Here is a 17,393-nt window from a genome sequence, read left to right as displayed (position 1 = left end):
GCAATTACCCGACTGTAGCTCTTTCGATTTTACGTGGACAACATTCTACAAGAAGAAACCACTGACCACTGGTTTTCTGACAAAAGACTGTCATTTCCTAAAATCTGGGAAAACAGTGATTTCAGCCCCACAAACCCTTTTTTGATACCATTTGCAGGGAAAAACCCAGACGCTTTCATTTGTAGCCCATTTTTCACCCCAAAAAAAAATGTTGCTGTATTTTGGCTCATTTCTGTGACCCCTCTAGGGGAATCCACAAACCCTGAGTACCTTTAGAATCCCCATGATGTTGGAAGAAAAGGACGCAAATTTGGCGTGGATACTTTGTAGTTAAAAAGTTACAGGGGCCTCAGCGCGCACCACCCCAAATAGCAAAAAAAAGGCGTGGCACAAGAGGGGGAAAAGGCCTGGCAGCGAAGGGGTTAATAGACTAAACTTTTGCTCCACCTATAATAAGAAAAGTTAACCCACACATAGGGTACACATGACCCTGGACTTGCCTCTTAGTTCACTAACAACATTTCTATCAGGTCGGTGGCAGAAAAGTTTCTCAGTCCATGTTTAAAAACTCAATTTTTTATAATTATATTACTAAAGCATGGTATGGCACTGCTTGTCATTTACAGACGGCACATTGTGCATTGGAACGGCCTCATACTTCCCCACTGACATGCCATTTTACTGGTATAACTACGTAGCATACAAATGATAATTGTGTGGAAATTGGGGTTCAGGAAATATATCTAATTTGCACATCACTAAATGAAGTGTTGCCCAAAGGGGGCAGTAGGACATACATATAGCTCACCCTGACAAAATCAAATTCTTGTTGCGAGTGGGCGAGTAGGTTTTCTGAGGGCCATGTTGAGTGAAAGGGTGGTGGTTAGGGCAGAGTATGATGGTGGTGCTGGGGGTGGTGGCGGTAGGGTGTTGATGGTTAGGGTGAGGTTGGTGGTGGTGGTTGGGATGGGAGTGTTTAGGGTTGGAGTGGTGGTTAGGGTGGTAGTGATTTAGGTGAGGTGGAGGATGTGGATAGGCAAGGTAGTGGTGGTAAAGGTAGGTTGGTGGTCAGGGTGGAGGTGACTTTTAGGGTGGTAGGTAGGGTGGTAACAGATTCGTGGTTGGGGGTTTGTTGGTGAAAGCTGCTGCGGTGTTGTTTAGCATAAGGTAGTGGTGTTATGGCAACGTGGGGGTGGTTTGGGTGGTGATGGTTACAGTGATGATTAGGGGGATTGTAGGCTGGTAGAGGTCATGATGGTAGGGTGGTGGTTGTAAGGTGGCAGGGTTGTGTGGTAGTGGAGGGTGGGTGGTCTAATGGTGGTGGAGTGAAGGTGATAGGGTGGTGGTAGGGAAAGTTTAAAAAAAATGTCTCACAGGTGACAGCGGTCTCAGGCAAGACCTAACAAGTAAGGAACGGTGGGGACGAATAGATTAAATAATAACATTTGAAGAGAAGCCATTAAGTCCTTTTTTCATAGCACTGGATTGTAAAGTGGGTAGGTAAATAAAGTGTAAACACTGTGCTGGTCTCTGTGGCTACATGTATTGTACAATGCTGATTTGAAACCGTATGCACTACTGCGTTTTCTGGTGTACTCCTCGTTTGTGCTCTGATTAGACATCAAGCAGCTGAACCTTTTGAGTAGCACCCTAAATTCTGAAACTCACCTAAAGTAATGGAAAACCTCTTTATAGTAAGGTTAATTTGGTAATGTTGAAGCAGAAGGAAGTGTTATATTTCAGTGTTGCAATTAACAATAAAGAACGGATTGAGTTACTTATCCTGTAAGCATCTGTTCTTGGCATTGGCGTGCTAGAACATCCACACAATAAGGTTTAGTTAAAGTGTGTGATGGGGACCATGTAGCAGCTTTGTATATATCAGCTAATAGGATGTTGCCTAGGAAATCCATTGAAGTGCCTATTTTGAAAGTAGATTTTGCTTTAGGGGTGTAGGTAAAGTCATTTTGGCTTGAACGTAACATGCCTGAATGAATTTAACTATCTACCTGGCAAATGCCAGATTTGGATATGGACTTCTTTTGATGAGGCGGCAAACAACAGAGTTGTTGGTTTTGTGAAAGTCTTTTGTCCTGTCAATGTAGTACATAATGGCTCTCAACATTTAATGTGTGGAGATCCCTCTCAACAACCGAGTCTGGTTGAGTAAAGAACACTGGTAACTCAATTGGTTGATTAAGGCGGAAATGAGAGACCACCTTTGGAAGGACTTTTGGGTTACTGCGAAGGCCCCCCCCCCCATCTTTGTGGAGCTCGCTAAAAGAAAGGATCTAAGGTTAGCGCCTAGAGCTCACTAACACTTCTGAGTGAAGTAATGGCAGTTAAGAAACAGACCTTGCATGATAAAAACAAAAGGGAGGTGTTATGTAGTGGTTCAAATGGAGGACCCATTAGTCTTGTGAGAATAATGTTGGGATTCCAGGTAGGCGCAGGTGGAACCATGGGTGGAATAATTCTCTGAAGACCTTCCATAAAGGCTTTGATGACTGGTACTTTTAACAAAGAAAGGTGTTGTCTATTTTGAAAACAGGCAGTCACTGCAGCCAGATGTAGGTGTATAGCTGTGAATGCAAGGACAGACAGCTACAGATGCAACAAGTAAAAACAGTGGCACAGCAATGGATTGATATTCTTATTATGACAGTAACAGACAAATATTTTCCATTTAGCTGCATAGCATGCTCTAGTAGTAGGCCTGAAAGCTTCTGTGAGAATGATCATACATTCAGGTGGGAAATAGAAATAACTGAATTCTATGACCTCATGAGCCAAATTGCTAGTTTTAGTTCCTTGTGATTTGGGTGCCTGATTTCTCCATGGTTCTGAGTGAAAAGGTCTGTGTTGAGGGAAAGCTTCTTGTGGTGGACTACTGATAATTCTAGTAGTGTTGTGAACCAGGTTTGCCGGGCCCATGTAGGAGCTACTAGTATGACTGTGAGAGATGTTTGCCTGAGCTTCTGAACCAAAAACGGAAAAAGAGGGAGAGGAGGAAAAGCATAGGCAAATATACCCGACCAGTTCATCCATAGAGCAATGCCCTTGGATAATGGATATCCATCCATCACTCCATCAGAGTGTGTTGGAGATAGTGAATGTGGTAGAAGTGGAGCTGGTGGAAGTGGAAAACTACTGGCAGCCTTATCCGTCTTCTTCTTCTTTTTGGCCAGGAGCAGTATATCAATAGCCTCTTCGAAAGAGAATTGTTCCTTTGATGGCGGTGGAGCTGGAACTGAAAGTTTGTCAAGAACATGCCCTAGTTTCTCTTGTACGTTGTGGAGAATAGGTTCCATAGGCTTGCCAGGATCAGATTTCAGAGCCGGTTTCGAAAGGTTTTGAAGCCAAAGAGTGCTTCTGTTTTGGCACCGAAGATCCGGTCGAAGTCGGATGGAGCTGGTCGACTCCGTACCAAAGGTCGACTCTGCACCGAGGTGGACAATTGCCTGTTGTTTCGGTGCCGGGCCCGAGGGTGGGGTGTCTGAGTCAGCCTTTTGGTGTGGACCATGGCCCGAAGGCAGTGGTGGTATGAGGGCCTTTTGTTCTCTTAGGTTGTTCAAGACAACGCAGAGGAACAGCGGCTAGCGGACTGTTGAGCCAGCTAATGTCCTGCATCACCAGTTCGAGTTTGAGGTCAGAGCCAAGCCCTCAACGGAAAATGCCTCTTCCTCTGCAACGGATCATCCAGGAAGTTCTTCCTCAACATCTTAATGTCCGTAGATATTGGGAGTATCTTCAATATTGCTCCGCTGAATCTCGCGTCAATGGTCTTAAATAGTCTTTTTGGAGCAGAAAAGATAGACAGGCCTCGCAATCCTCCTCCCTGCGTCCCGGTGACAAACACAGGTTACAGACCGGATAAAGGTCAACCTGGGGGTAGTTTATAAGGCAGCTCAGGCAGAAACAGAAAAGTGTCCATTCCATCACCAGCAGGGCATCTCCTGGTAAAACTGTAGTAGATAGAAAATGGAGGCACAGAAGGGCCGAGGCAGAAGCAAGTTGATTCTACGGGCAATAAAGTTTTCTATTTCTTGATACACAAGATGGAATGTGAACAAAAAATATACAGGTGAAGGTTAGCACGAACAGAGCCCCCTAGCGGTCTTGACTCAGACTGCAGGCACACATTTCTGAAGCCAACAGAAGAAAGAAAACAATCCAACAATGGAGTCAATGTCCATGCGCAATATCACTAAGAGGACTCATCACTATACGTCGTGACTCAAAAGACTTCTTCAAAGCAAACTTGCACGCATCCAAAGCCAACACTAGATGGCAGGGGTATGCAAAGCATGCGTAGCTACATCCACACGCTTCGAGCAGAATGATATGGTTTTCAGAAAGGACATGAAAAACGTATGTTACAAATAATAGTAGGGACGATGAGGCTGTTGCCTGTAGAACCTCAATCGTAAATTAATTTAACCATGGTCTCCTTACTGGTTCTCGACTGTTTCTTTACATTTTACATCTCTTCATACTTCACAACCATTCCAAAGTGCTTTTTAACTGAACCAAGTCACAACAACGAGAAACTACAACTGTTGAATCATTGTGCTTAAAGGATTATTACAATTAATATAATAGACTTACTAACAATTCCACTTCTTTTTTGCTCTCATTCTTCGAGTGTTGTTCCAAATCCCAGTCTTCAATCTTATGCACCATTTCCATACTGTTCTGGTGAGACTCGTGAACCACTTTAGGCTGGAGAACGCCTGGGCTTGTAGTTTGCTGGTTTGCTGATGTTGGCTGCTGGTTTGCTTTTGGATTAGATGGGACAGGACTCGGCCTAGGTGTGCAAAGTTGCTCTTCAGGAAGGGCCATGGTTTGGCCGTCCGCATGCCCCGCTTTCAGGATCTGCTGCTGGAGAACTTTTTCACGCTGCAACTGCTGTCTACTTTTGTTTGTCGACGGGGGTCGTCTGTAACTTTCTGATGGTTCTATTCACATTTAAATAAATAGAATTAATATATGGAAACAAATCACATTTTTTTTCCTGCAGGAAAAGATAGTTTGCAAAAATATCAGGCACAAGATAGCTTACCTGCCAAGTTTTCGGTTTAATCACCTACAGTGACATTTGCCAATTTTCAGCGTGCTTGTGTTGCATTTCAATGCACTATGCACAAAACCTTAAATTACATTTTCTCTCTAGCAGAAAAAAACATAAGTGTCAGAAATTACCGGAGTGGTTTAGAAATGGTCTGAAAATTGCTGCGACGCCCCTGAAGTATTTGGCAAGGGAAGTAATCTATTTACCTAAATGCAGCATGGCCTTGCCTAAAAGCCAGTACGGACTAAATAGTTTTAGTTAAATAATACTGCCAATTTGCAACTAGATCCGGTACTTACTACTTCCCCCCACCTCAGAATGCACACCAATCATGAGGATGTACCGACTAGGTTAAATTTTCCCAAAACATATTATAGTTTTTCTATTTACAAATTCAGATGGGAATTGGAAGGCAAATGATTACAGCAGGGTGTGCCTTACTGAATTCACTGGAATTATTCTAGTCGCTGCTCCAATTTTAAATTTTAACACCACCTCCCTTACATTTTTCAACAAGCATTTTCAATGCAATGGTTTCGCCTTTGGAAAAGTTTGAGCTATTGGCATTGTTAATGACAACATTTTTATTTATGTGTTGGTTTTGCAAACAGATAAATAAATGGCATTGTCACTTACATTGTTATTAGCTTAATCTCTGCAGTCTCTAGAACTCCATAGCACTCCCTAGTTACTCTACACTCCCTAGCACTGTGCACTCCCTAGCACTCCCTAGCTTCCCTAGTCACTCCGCACCTCTTAGCATTGTGCACTCCCTAGCACTCTCTAGTCTTTTCCTAGCACTCCTTAGTCGCTCCCTAGCACTCTGCACTCCCTAGTACTCTGCACTCTCTAGCACTCTGCACTCCCTAGTCACTCTGCACTCTCTAGTCACTCTGCACTCTCTAGTCACTCTGCACTCCCTAGTCACTCTGCACTCCCTAGTCACTCTGCACTCCCTAGTCACTCTGCACTCCCTAGTCACTCTGCACTCCCTAGTCACTCTGCACTCCCTAGTCACTCTGCACTCCCTAGTCACTCGCACCATTATTATGGATGGACGTAGGCGCAGAAGCAAAGAGGCCATCAGGGGGCACACTGTGAGGCACATCTCTCTGAGTACCACCTGCAGGTGCCCTTTGAAGGGGGGGGGGTAGTTCTCATTCATGGACACCTCTTAGGCATCCCCCTGCAGGTAGGTGAATTCACTCACTGCACCGCCTGCAGGAGATCCCGGTCTCCCTTTGTAAAGGAGGCTGCGTGGGGACTTTAGCATGTAAGACGAGCAGCTGCCACTCTGCTTTTCACTATTGCCCTACCCACAGGGCAGCGACATGTGAGCACCCCATTATGTGTAAAGATGTGTATATGTATTACTTGTTATGCAGGATCTGTGAGATTGTGATTAATATGTATCGGTGTATTTGGATGCCTGTCCTTGGAGCGGTCTCTCATCACTGTTGAGTTTGAATGTTTCATGGAGGAATGCTTGTGCATGTTTGTGTGCATGTTTTAACTCGTCTTTACTGTTATTCCCCAAAGCTTTTGATTATTTTCTTCATAACTGACTGTTCCTAGCTTATCTCTCAATTCATGTCACACAGAGTAATGATGCAAGAGTAACCAGGACGTGCAAATTCGTATCTTTTCCAACCGGAGCAACACAGCCCATTGTTATACCCGAGGCTGGCGCACCCTCATTCTACCCTGCACTCAGTCTAGTGGTGCAGGGTAGGGTAGTTAGAAGGAGTTAGCACAGTTTCACCTCCTGTGGGCCGCCTGGGTAGCCTCATAGGTTATTATTAATAACATTGGCTTTAACCGTGGCACACACTACGTATGAAAACACCAATAATAAGCATTATAGTCTTGTTGTCACGTATCGAAATAATCTTTGGGTCCCGCATTTATTATGTCTCGACAGTTCTTCCGGATGGTTTCCTGTGGAATCAGTCCACATTACTTCACGATGATTAATATGCTCAGTGTCTGGTTCGGCAGCGACGCGTAGTTGTATTCCCCTCACCCACGAATGAGCACTCGTGCCTCATGAAGGTGTGGACGTGCCAGGCCTGCCTGTCGCAGCCGCATACCGCGGGATTTTGCCGTATCAGCATTGGCACAAATGGGCAGAATAAACATGATAGCACTCTGCCTAAAGCAACGAGCCCGGAGCCGCCTGGACTAGATACAAGACTGTGGAAAGGAACGCTTAACCCTGTCACGAGCGGCCTTTGCCGGGTGAGGAGGGGGTTGTGGGGGTCATTCATGGTACTTTCAGATATGGACGCCATTTCTTTCTCGCTTGCCAAGACGATGATGAAAAGTTGCTTAGAAACAGCACAGGCCGATATTTCACCGTAAGCGACTCAGTAATGTAATTCCTCACTCAAACGGTGACCTTTTGTTCACTATCTAAAAACAAGCACCTCATATTGCGGTGCAATCACACCATAGGCACGGACAGCGGGGGGGGGGGGGGAGACACGGACAGCGGGAGGGGGGGGGAAGGAACGCACTCACCTGGACTTCTTCCGGTGGTCGTGGTCGGCATGAAATGAGGAAAACAAACAGCAAAAAAAAAAAACGAAACTCCGCCCACCGCCCAATGACGATGCGAAAAGGGTGGAGAGGGAAAAACATTGCCGGAACGCCCACCAGTCGCCTCGGGATTTGACGGACGCCTCTGTTTGCCAATGGCTAGCGTCCATTTATGGAGCTAGCCAATGGCAAACAGAGGCGGTGCCGAACATCCATACTGTTTACAAAAGTTTTCTGCCTGGGAGGAGCACTTCGTGCTCCTTTCGCCAGGTCGAAACCTAAAAAGCACTTTTCTCAGTTTTTTGGCTTCACGTGCTTTTCTTTCTTCCGGTGAAGTGAAATAAATATCAATGATGCTGATCAAATATACATTTCAACTCTAGAAATGCTTTTATTGTACATGGAGAGAGATACACAACAGCGCATGAGAATAACTGAGATAACCACTGGCAAGGTGGTTCATTGCGGTGGGTCCTCTGTTTGTCTGGGCCTGTTTGATGAGCCTTGGAGCTCCAAGCCCTTGTAAGAAGTGCGTCTTCAGTACCAGACAGGAAAGTAAGTCTCTTTATTTTTACAGGCCAAAGCTTATATTTTACAGGTTGGTAGGCCGGGGTCCGAAGTGATCATGTTTTGGTGGGGATGGGTATGGTGTGGCAGTGGGGGCGCTTGCTGCCTTTGGATTTCCCTAGAGCTATTTTACATCAAAAAAGAGTAGACCACACATGATCAGCTGTATTTACTTCCCAAAGCTTTGCAAAGTACCACACAGTTGCATGATAATCTTCACTCCTTGTGTGGACTAGGGTGATCACCTTGTATGGAGGCAAATTCTGGACAGGACTATAAAAACTCAGAAGAAAGGGACAAAAAGAACAAAATACCAATTTTACCGGCACATCAGAGAAGAATACCATACCTCAATACTTTATCAGTGCATTTATTTACTATTTAGTATATTGCACTATATGTGTTTGTCTCTAAGTAGGTGTCAGACCTGACAATTCTCTCAAACATTTTGCCTTCACCCATCCTGTTTGTTGTATTTGTTTTTGCTGGCATTAGGACTCTGTGCACTTCTGCAGTGCTAACATTTGTGTGCCCCATCCCTAAAACATGGTAACATTGGACTACACATAATTGACACACTTAATTTACTTGTAACTCCCTAGTAGATGGTACTCCATGTACCCAGGGCATGTAAGTTAAATACTACTAATGGTTCTTCAGCACTCACTGTGTCACACACTAAAGACAACATATCTCAAACCTGCCACAAACAGAAGTGCGGGTTTAAACTGCAATTTCCCCCAGGTAACATAAACCTTTTGTCAGGCCTAAATATTCAGTTTTTAATACTTATAAATCACCCCTGTTAGGTCCTAATGGCTCAAATTTTTATTAATCAAAAGGGTCCACCTCACGTTGGGTGGGTGTATGTCCAGATGTTAATGGAATACACCTTATTTGTTAAAATACCCCTCACACACCAAAAGGGCCCTTGGTGTCATGCTTCATCATCGGGGTCTTCCCGTCCCGCTGCCGGGCGGGGCAGTGCTGCGACAAGCGACTACGCTGGAGCACCTTTAGATGGAGGTGCTATGTGTTGGGAATGAGTGTCAGTGGGGTCAGGAGTGATATGAAGAGTGAAATTAAAAAATACCTGGCCTTGTGGTAAAAAAACTTTTTATTAGACACTGGCTGGTATTATTAAAAGAAAAGTGAAGTGGAGAGATCGAGCTAATTAATGGGCTCTCTCTCCAGTGTGGGTCAACATGTTTCGAGGCGTGAAGCCTCTTCGTCAGGACCTAGGGGATGATCCCCCTGTCACTCACTAGTGTTACTCCACAGGGTAGTAAAAGTGTGTATACAAAAAAGTGAAAAAAAAAGGTTAAATGTCTATCTATGTGTGTAGCTATACATTTTATAATTACACAATTCCTACTACTGTCAAACTGATGATGTAGTATGCTTATCAAAGGAGGGAACAATGCCTCATGAGCCAATGCAAGACAGAAGGGTAATCTGGGGTCCCAATCAGGCCCCTACACACTGGTGCTTCCTCCTTCGTCTGCGGCTTCCGTGGATCTGTCTTGCATTGGCTCATGAGGCATGCACAAAACCTTAAATTACATTTTCTCTCTAGCAGAAAAAAACATAAGTGTCAGAAATTACCGGAGTGGTTTAGAAATGGTCTGAAAATTGCTGCGACGCCCCTGAAGTATTTGGCAAGGGAAGTAATCTATTTACCTAAATGCAGCATGGCCTTGCCTAAAAGCCAGTACGGACTAAATAGTTTTAGTTAAATAATACTGCCAATTTGCAACTAGATCCGGTACTTACTACTTCCCCCCACCTAAGAATGCACACCAATCATGAGGATGTACCGACTAGGTTAAATTTTCCCAAAACATATTATAGTTTTTCGATTTACAAATTCAGATGGGAATTGGAAGGCAAATGATTACAGCAGGGTGTGCCTTACTGAATTCACTGGAATTATTCTAGTCGCTGCTCCAATTTTAAATTTTAACACCACCTCCCTTACATTTTTCAACAAGCATTTTCAATGCAATGGTTTCGCCTTTGGAAAAGTTTGAGCTATTGGCATTGTTAATGACAACATTTTTATTTATGTGTTGGTTTTGCAAACAGATAAATAAATGGCATTGTCACTTACATTGTTATTAGCTTAATCTCTGCAGTCTCTAGAACTCCATAGCACTCCCTAGTTACTCTACACTCCCTAGCACTGTGCACTCCCTAGCACTCCCTAGCTTCCCTAGTCACTCCGCACCTCTTAGCATTGTGCACTCCCTAGCACTCTCTAGTCTTTTCCTAGCACTCCTTAGTCGCTCCCTAGCACTCTGCACTCCCTAGTACTCTGCACTCCCTAGTCACTCTGCACTCTCTAGTCACTCTGCACTCTCTAGTCACTCTGCACTCCCTAGTCACTCTGCACTCCCTAGTCACTCTGCACTCCCTAGTCACTCTGCACTCCCTAGTCACTCTGCACTCCCTAGTCACTCTGCACTCCCTAGTCACTCTGCACTCCCTAGTCACTATGCACTCCCTAGTCACTCTGCACTCCCTAGTCACTCTGCACTCCCTAGTCACTCGCACCATATTATGGATGGACGTAGGCGCAGAAGCAAAGAGGCCATCAGGGGGCACACTGTGAGGCACATCTCTCTGAGTACCACCTGCAGGTGCCCTTTGAAGGGGGGGGGGGTAGTTCTCATTCATGGACACCTCTTAGGCATCCCCCTGCAGGTAGGTGAATTCACTCACTGCACCGCCTGCAGGAGATCCCGGTCTCCCTTTGTAAAGGAGGCTGCGTGGGGACTTTAGCATGTAAGACGAGCAGCTGCCACTCTGCTTTTCACTATTGCCCTACCCACAGGGCAGCGACATGTGAGCACCCCATTATGTGTAAAGATGTGTATATGTATTACTTGTTATGCAGGATCTGTGAGATTGTGATTAATATGTATCGGTGTATTTGGATGCCTGTCCTTGGAGCGGTCTCTCATCACTGTTGAGTTTGAATGTTTCATGGAGGAATGCTTGTGCATGTTTGTGTGCATGTTTTAACTCGTCTTTACTGTTATTCCCCAAAGCTTTTGATTATTTTCTTCATAACTGACTGTTCCTAGCTTATCTCTCAATTCATGTCACACAGAGTAATGATGCAAGAGTAACCAGGACGTGCAAATTCGTATCTTTTCCAACCGGAGCAACACAGCCCATTGTTATACCCGAGGCTGGCGCACCCTCATTCTACCCTGCACTCAGTCTAGTGGTGCAGGGTAGGGTAGTTAGAAGGAGTTAGCACAGTTTCACATCCTGTGGGCCGCCTGGGTAGCCTCATAGGTTATTATTAATAACATTGGCTTTAACCGTGGCACACACTACGTATGAAAACACCAATAATAAGCATTATAGTCTTGTTGTCACGTATCGAAATAATCTTTGGGTCCCGCATTTATTATGTCTCGACAGTTCTTCCGGATGGTTTCCTGTGGAATCAGTCCACATTACTTCACGATGATTAATATGCTCAGTGTCTGGTTCGGCAGCGACGCGTAGTTGTATTCCCCTCACCCACGAATGAGCACTCGTGCCTCATGAAGGTGTCGACGTGCCAGGCCTGCCTGTCGCAGCCGCATACCGCGGGATTTTGCCGTATCAGCATTGGCACAAATGGGCAGAATAAACATGATAGCACTCTGCCTAAAGCAACGAGCCCGGAGCCGCCTGGACTAGATACAAGACTGTGGAAAGGAACGCTTAACCCTGTCACGAGCGGCCTTTGCCGGGTGAGGAGGGGGTTGTGGGGGTCATTCATGGTACTTTCAGATATGGACGCCATTTCTTTCTCGCTTGCCAAGACGATGATGAAAAGTTGCTTAGAAACAGCACAGGCCGATATTTCACCGTAAGCGACTCAGTAATGTAATTCCTCACTCAAACGGTGACCTTTTGTTCACTATCTAAAAACAAGCACCTCGTATTGCGGTGCAATCACACCATAGGCACGGACAGCGGGGGGGGGGGAGACACGGACAGCGGGAGGGGGGGGGAAGGAACGCACTCACCTGGACTTCTTCCGGTGGTCGTGGTCGGCATGAAATGAGGAAAACAAACAGCAAAAAAAAAAAAAGAAACTCCGCCCACCGCCCAATGACGATGCGAAAAGGGTGGAGAGGGAAAAACATTGCCGGAACGCCCACCAGTCGCCTCGGGATTTGACGGACGCCTCTGTTTGCCAATGGCTAGCGTCCATTTATGGAGCTAGCCAATGGCAAACAGAGGCGGTGCCGAACATCCATACTGTTTACAAAAGTTTTCTGCCTGGGAGGAGCACTTCGTGCTCCTTTCGCCAGGTCGAAACCTAAAAAGCACTTTTCTCAGTTTTTTGGCTTCACGTGCTTTTCTTTCTTCCGGTGAAGTGAAATAAATATCAATGATGCTGATCAAATATACATTTCAACTCTAGAAATGCTTTTATTGTACATGGAGAGAGATACACAACAGCACATGAGAATAACTGAGATAACCACTGGCAAGGTGGTTCATTGCGGTGGGTCCTCTGTTTGTCTGGGCCTGTTTGATGAGCCTTGGAGCTCCAAGCCCTTGTAAGAAGTGCGTCTTCAGTACCAGACAGGAAAGTAAGTCTCTTTATTTTTACAGGCCAAAGCTTATATTTTACAGGTTGGTAGGCCGGGGTCCGAAGTGATCATGTTTTGGTGGGGATGGGTATGGTGTGGCAGTGGGGGCGCTTGCTGCCTTTGGATTTCCCTAGAGCTATTTTACATCAAAAAAGAGTAGACCACACATGATCAGCTGTATTTACTTCCCAAAGCTTTGCAAAGTACCACACAGTTGCATGATAATCTTCACTCCTTGTGTGGACTAGGGTGATCACCTTGTATGGAGGCAAATTCTGGACAGGACTATAAAAACTCAGAAGAAAGGGACAAAAAGAACAAAATACCAATTTTACCGGCACATCAGAGAAGAATACCATACCTCAATACTTTATCAGTGCATTTATTTACTATTTAGTATATTGCACTATATGTGTTTGTCTCTAAGTAGGTGTCAGACCTGACAATTCTCTCAAACATTTTGCCTAAACCCATCCTGTTTGTTGTATTTGTTTTTGCTGGCATTAGGACTCTGTGCACTTCTGCAGTGCTAACATTTGTGTGCCCCATCCCTAAAACATGGTAACATTGGACTACACATAATTGACACACTTAATTTACTTGTAACTCCCTAGTAGATGGTACTCCATGTTTACTTGTAACTCCCTAGTAGATGGTACTCCATGTACCCAGGGCATGTAAGTTAAATACTACTAATGGTTCTGCAGCACTCACTGTGTCACACACTAAAGACAACATATCTCAAACCTGCCACAAACAGAAGTGCGGGTTTAAACTGCAATTTCCCCCAAGTAACATAAACCTTTTGTCAGGCCTAAATATTCAGTTTTTAATACTTATAAATCACCCCTGTTAGGTCCTAATGGCTCAAATTTTTATTAATCAAAAGGGTCCACCTCACGTTGGGTGGGTGTATGTCCATATGTTAATGGAATACACCTTATTTGTTAAAATACCCCTCACACACCAAAAGGGCCCTTGGTGTCATGCTTCAACATCGGGGTCTTCCCGTCCCGCTGCCGGGCGGGGCAGTGCTGTGACAAGCGACTACGCTGGAGCACCTTTAGATGGAGGTGCTATGTGTTGGGAATGAGTGTCAGTGGGGTCAGGAGTGATATGAAGAGTGAAATTAAAAAATACCTGGCCTTGTGGTAAAAAAACTTTTTATTAGACACTGGCTGGTATTATTAAAAGAAAAGTGAAGTGGAGAGATCGAGCTAATTAATGGGCTCTCTCTCCAGTGTGGGTCAACATGTTTTGAGGCGTGAAGCCTCTTCGTCAGGACTTAGGGGATGATCCCCCTGTCACTCACTAGTGTTACTCCACAGGGTAGTAAAAGTGTGTATACAAAAAAGTGAAAAAAAAGGTTAAATGTCTATCTATGTGTGTAGCTATACATTTTATAATTACACAATTCCTACTACTGTCAAACTGATGATGTAGTATGCTTATCAAAGGAGGGAACAATGCCTCATGAGCCAATGCAAGACAGAAGGGTAATCTGGGGTCCCAATCAGGCCCCTACACACTGGTGCTTCCTCCTTCGTCTGCGGCTTCCGTGGATCTGTCTTGCATTGGCTCATGAGGCATTGTTCCCTCCTTTGATAAGCATACTACATCATCAGTTTGACAGTAGTAGGAATTGTGTAATTATAAAATGTATAGCTACACACATAGATAGACATTTAACCTTTTTTTTCACTTTTTTGTATATACACTTTTACTACCCTGTATATATACTTTTACTATTCCTGTACCCTGTGGAGTAACACTAGTGAGTGACAGGGGGATCATCCCCTAGGTCCTGACGAAGAGGCTTCACGCCTCGAAACATGTTGACCCACACTGGAGAGAGAGCCCATTAATTAGCTCGATCTCTCCACTTCACTTTTCTTTTAATAATACCAGCCAGTGTCTAATAAAAAGTTTTTTTACCACAAGGCCAGGTATTTTTTAATTTCACTCTTCATATCACTCCTGACCCCACTGACACTCACTCCCAACACATAGCACCTCCATCTAAAGGTGCTCCAGCGTAGTCGCTTGTCGCAGCACTGCCCCGCCCCGCAGCGGGACGGGAAGACCCCGATGATGAAGCATGACACCAAGGGCCCTTTTGGTGTGTGAGGGGTATTTTAACAAATAAGGTGTATTCCATTAACATCTGGACATACACCCACCCAACGTGAGGTGGACCCTTTTGATTAATAAAAATCCCAGATAAGAGGAGGACGAGCCCACCTCGGTGCCCATCGGCACCACCTCTTCACTCCCCCTTTTTGATTTCCCTAGCCTAATGGCTCAAAGCCAGGGTGCACTGTATTTATGAAGTAGAACATGTGTGTTTAAGTTTGACATGTGCTGCAATTGAAAACCCCTAAAGTAGTTTTTCATAGTTGTAAATACGATCTCTCCCATAGAAGAAAACTGGGTTACCTTATTACATTTAATAAATGATAAATTTGGATGGGGAGCAGATAGACAATTGGCAATCACACTCAAATTAATTTTAATTTAAAATCCTTTTAATGGTAAAGTCGGTTTTCAAGTCAAAATTCTGAAAATGCCATTTTTAGAAAGTTGGCATTTTCTTGTGCTAATCATTTGTGCCTTCTGCCAGTGTCCTGGATAACATACCTGTGAATGGCTCTGCTGTTGAGATTTGATAATTGCTTTCCGAAAGCGACACAAAGGGAGCCTAGGTGGGGACAGGATGGGCCATCCTGGCATGATGACTGGGGAAGAGTTGTAGCCAGCCCCACTTGAACTTCAAAGGGCTCTGGCACACTGACACAGAAACACACATACACACACATCATAAAAATGTCACTAAACCTGCAGGACTAGTACCTTGAATAATCTACTCAACCTAATTGTAATGTACTTGACCTGTGAACTGGTTTTAAATTGTGTAATCTTGGCAAATATTTGGTCTTATGGAGCCGCCTTTTTTCTTTATTATCACGTAAGAGAGCACCTTCAAATATGCAAGTTCACTATTTCTGCTGCACAAAAATAACTTTATTTACTAGACTAAATGTTTGCTCCATGTATAACAAGAATCAAGCCCATATATAGGGTACACATGATCCCTGGCTTGCCTCTTAATTCACTAATAGCATTGTCATCTGGGCAGGAGCAGAATAGTTCCCAGTTCGTGTTCACTTTTCATAAATATATTACTAAAGCATGATGTGGTAGTGCACTGGCATTTGCAGATAGCATATTTTCCATTGAAATGGCTGCAAAACGTTACCACTAACAGGCAGTTTTACTGGTAAAAGTGCATAAACAATGTTTTGAAATCGGGTTTCAGCAGAAATATTTAAAATTTGCACATCACCTAGTAAACCGCAAAACTTCACCGCACAGCTCCAAGCTTCATCAGAACTGACACCAAGCAATGCAAAGTCTCGCCACACAGCTGTAAACTTCATTGGAACTGATGCAGAGCAGCACAAAGCCTCTCGGCGCAGCTGAAAGCAACATCGGAACCAACTCAAAGTGGCGCAAAGCCTCTTCGCACAGCTGAAAGATTCATTGGGACCAACGCAAAGTGACACAAAATTTCGGCCATGCCAGACAGAAGTCGCAACAAGGACATACAGTAGGCCGAAATTGGCCCTGGGCCCAGCCTGTGCTCCAACACGGCTGGCTTAAACTTAAAGGAGCGGTTGGTTTTCCTTCAGTTGTAAGTTAGGTGTGAGTCTCAAAGAAAGGGTTGGTTTTTCCTTCAGGTATATGAAGGAGTCTGCTGAAGTTTCAAGACTGTTGGATGGAAGTAATAGGAACCTTCCACTTACATAGGGTAAATCATAGGCGAAAGGAAATAAAAGAGCTGTACCACATTCCTCCCTCAGAAGGGGTGAATGTGAATGCAAGGGCCAAATGGTGAGCTGTGGTATTGGGAAATTTCCCGGGTGAGGCGTGTATGTGAATGAGTGGTCGGCCTATCATTTGAAGTCATAGGTAAGTCTAGCAGCAGAGACAAGTTAGACAAGGCACAGCCACCCCCATCCAAGGAACGTCAGCTAGCAAAGTGTTGATAAAGGTTGGAATGCACACGTTTGTGGTTAAAAGAATGGCATGAGCTCACAAAAAAATAGAAGGATCCAAATTCGCAATTTCCAGAAAATGGTTCTTTGGAATTGAAGCATTTTAATTATTTGAAAAGTATATGAATGAGCGAAAGAAATTGTCTTAACCTGTGGAGGTTTAACAAGGAGTGCCACAGGGTTCATATATTAGCCCAATTCTGTTTAAGATCTATATGGCTCCTTTGATCACACTTATTAAATCCCATAAGGTGACCTTGGTCAACTAGGCTTATTCTTTCACTGGCAAGCAATTTGCAGCCTTCCATCTTTCATGACTGCATGAGGACTGAGCTTCTTTGTTCAGCCAATAAGGTTCCTGTTGTACTTCCTGCTAATTTTTGCCCAGTGCCGTTTGAGGAGCCCATCGTTCTTGCTAATTCGGTCCGGACTTTGAGAGTCATCTTCAATGACAAACTCAATATGGAGAGTCAATAAAAGCACTAGCACTTGCTATGTGCTCGTGAGCGCTCTAGGGAAAATATTGTCAGTGCTACTTCTTTCTGCCAGGGCATTAGTAGT

At 44.4% G+C, this 17,393-nt stretch overlaps 1 protein-coding gene across 2 annotated transcripts in view; it reads right to left on the bottom strand.

The window, feature by feature from the left end:
- Positions 1 to 17,393, bottom strand: part of GORAB (golgin, RAB6 interacting) — a 140,853-nt gene that overhangs the window by 76,854 nt on the left and 46,606 nt on the right. For both annotated transcript variants that reach the window (XM_078686906.1, XM_078686913.1), the window contains one exon: positions 4,613 to 4,958. In XM_078686906.1, the coding sequence (XP_078543032.1) occupies positions 4,613 to 4,958 (346 nt within the window). The remainder of the gene's footprint in view (positions 1 to 4,612; positions 4,959 to 17,393) is intronic.

The sequence above is a fragment of the Lissotriton helveticus genome, chromosome 1_1 (assembly GCF_964261635.1).
Source record: "Lissotriton helveticus chromosome 1_1, aLisHel1.1, whole genome shotgun sequence".
Lineage (NCBI taxonomy): Eukaryota > Metazoa > Chordata > Amphibia > Caudata > Salamandridae > Lissotriton > Lissotriton helveticus.
This window is presented reverse-complemented; position numbering and strand designations above follow the sequence as displayed.